This window comes from Aptenodytes forsteri, unplaced genomic scaffold, assembly GCF_000699145.1.
Source record: "Aptenodytes forsteri isolate BGI_AS27 unplaced genomic scaffold, ASM69914v1 Scaffold578, whole genome shotgun sequence".
Classification (NCBI taxonomy): Eukaryota; Metazoa; Chordata; class Aves; order Sphenisciformes; family Spheniscidae; genus Aptenodytes; species Aptenodytes forsteri.
The window spans coordinates 229,126-229,737 of NW_008795139.1; the positions used below are offsets into that span (position 1 = coordinate 229,126).

Below are 612 nucleotides of genomic sequence, written 5' to 3' on the forward strand. Positions count from 1 at the left end.
CGGCGTAGCCTGGCATGGCACGGCACGGCACAGCCCAGCACGGCTTGGCACGGCACGGCACGGCGTGGCGTGGCGCGGCGCAGCCCAGGCCAGCCCACTGTGGCTTGGCACAGCCCGGCATGGCGCAGCCCAGCCCAGGCCAGCCTGGCTCGGCTTGGTACAGCCTAGCATGGCATAGCACAGCCCGGCATGCTTTGGCATAGCCTGACATGGCACAGCACGGCACGGCATGGCTTGGCACAGTCTGGCATGGCACAGCCTCACACAGTACAGCCCAGCCCAGCAAGGCTCAGCACAGCCCGGCACGGTGCAGCAAAGCCCAGCCCGGCATGACACAACCCGGCGTGGCATAGCCTGGAACAGCACAGCATGGCCCGGTACAATGTGGCACAGCACAGCTTGGCATGAGGTGACATGGCCTCACATGGCACAGCATGGCACAGCCCGGCACAGCCACCCTTAGACAAGGCAGCCCCCAGGTTGGCCACCCCCCACCCGCGCCCTCCCTCACAGGCACGGGCCAGGCCCTACCACATTGGTGTCCTTCTCCAGCGCCTGCTCCGTGCCATCGTCCTCATCGTCGGCGCCCGGGGGGCCACCGCAGTCCAGCCG

The 612-nt window shown here is 68.3% G+C and overlaps 1 protein-coding gene across 1 annotated transcript in view; it reads right to left on the reverse strand.

Moving 5' to 3' along the window:
- Positions 1-612, reverse strand: part of RASSF1 (Ras association domain family member 1) — a 5,887-nt gene that overhangs the window by 3,282 nt on the left and 1,993 nt on the right. The window contains 1 exon segment of the mRNA XM_009278502.2: positions 532-612. This exon segment is cut by the window's right edge and continues 27 nt beyond it. Within this exon segment, the coding sequence (XP_009276777.2) occupies positions 532-612 (81 nt within the window).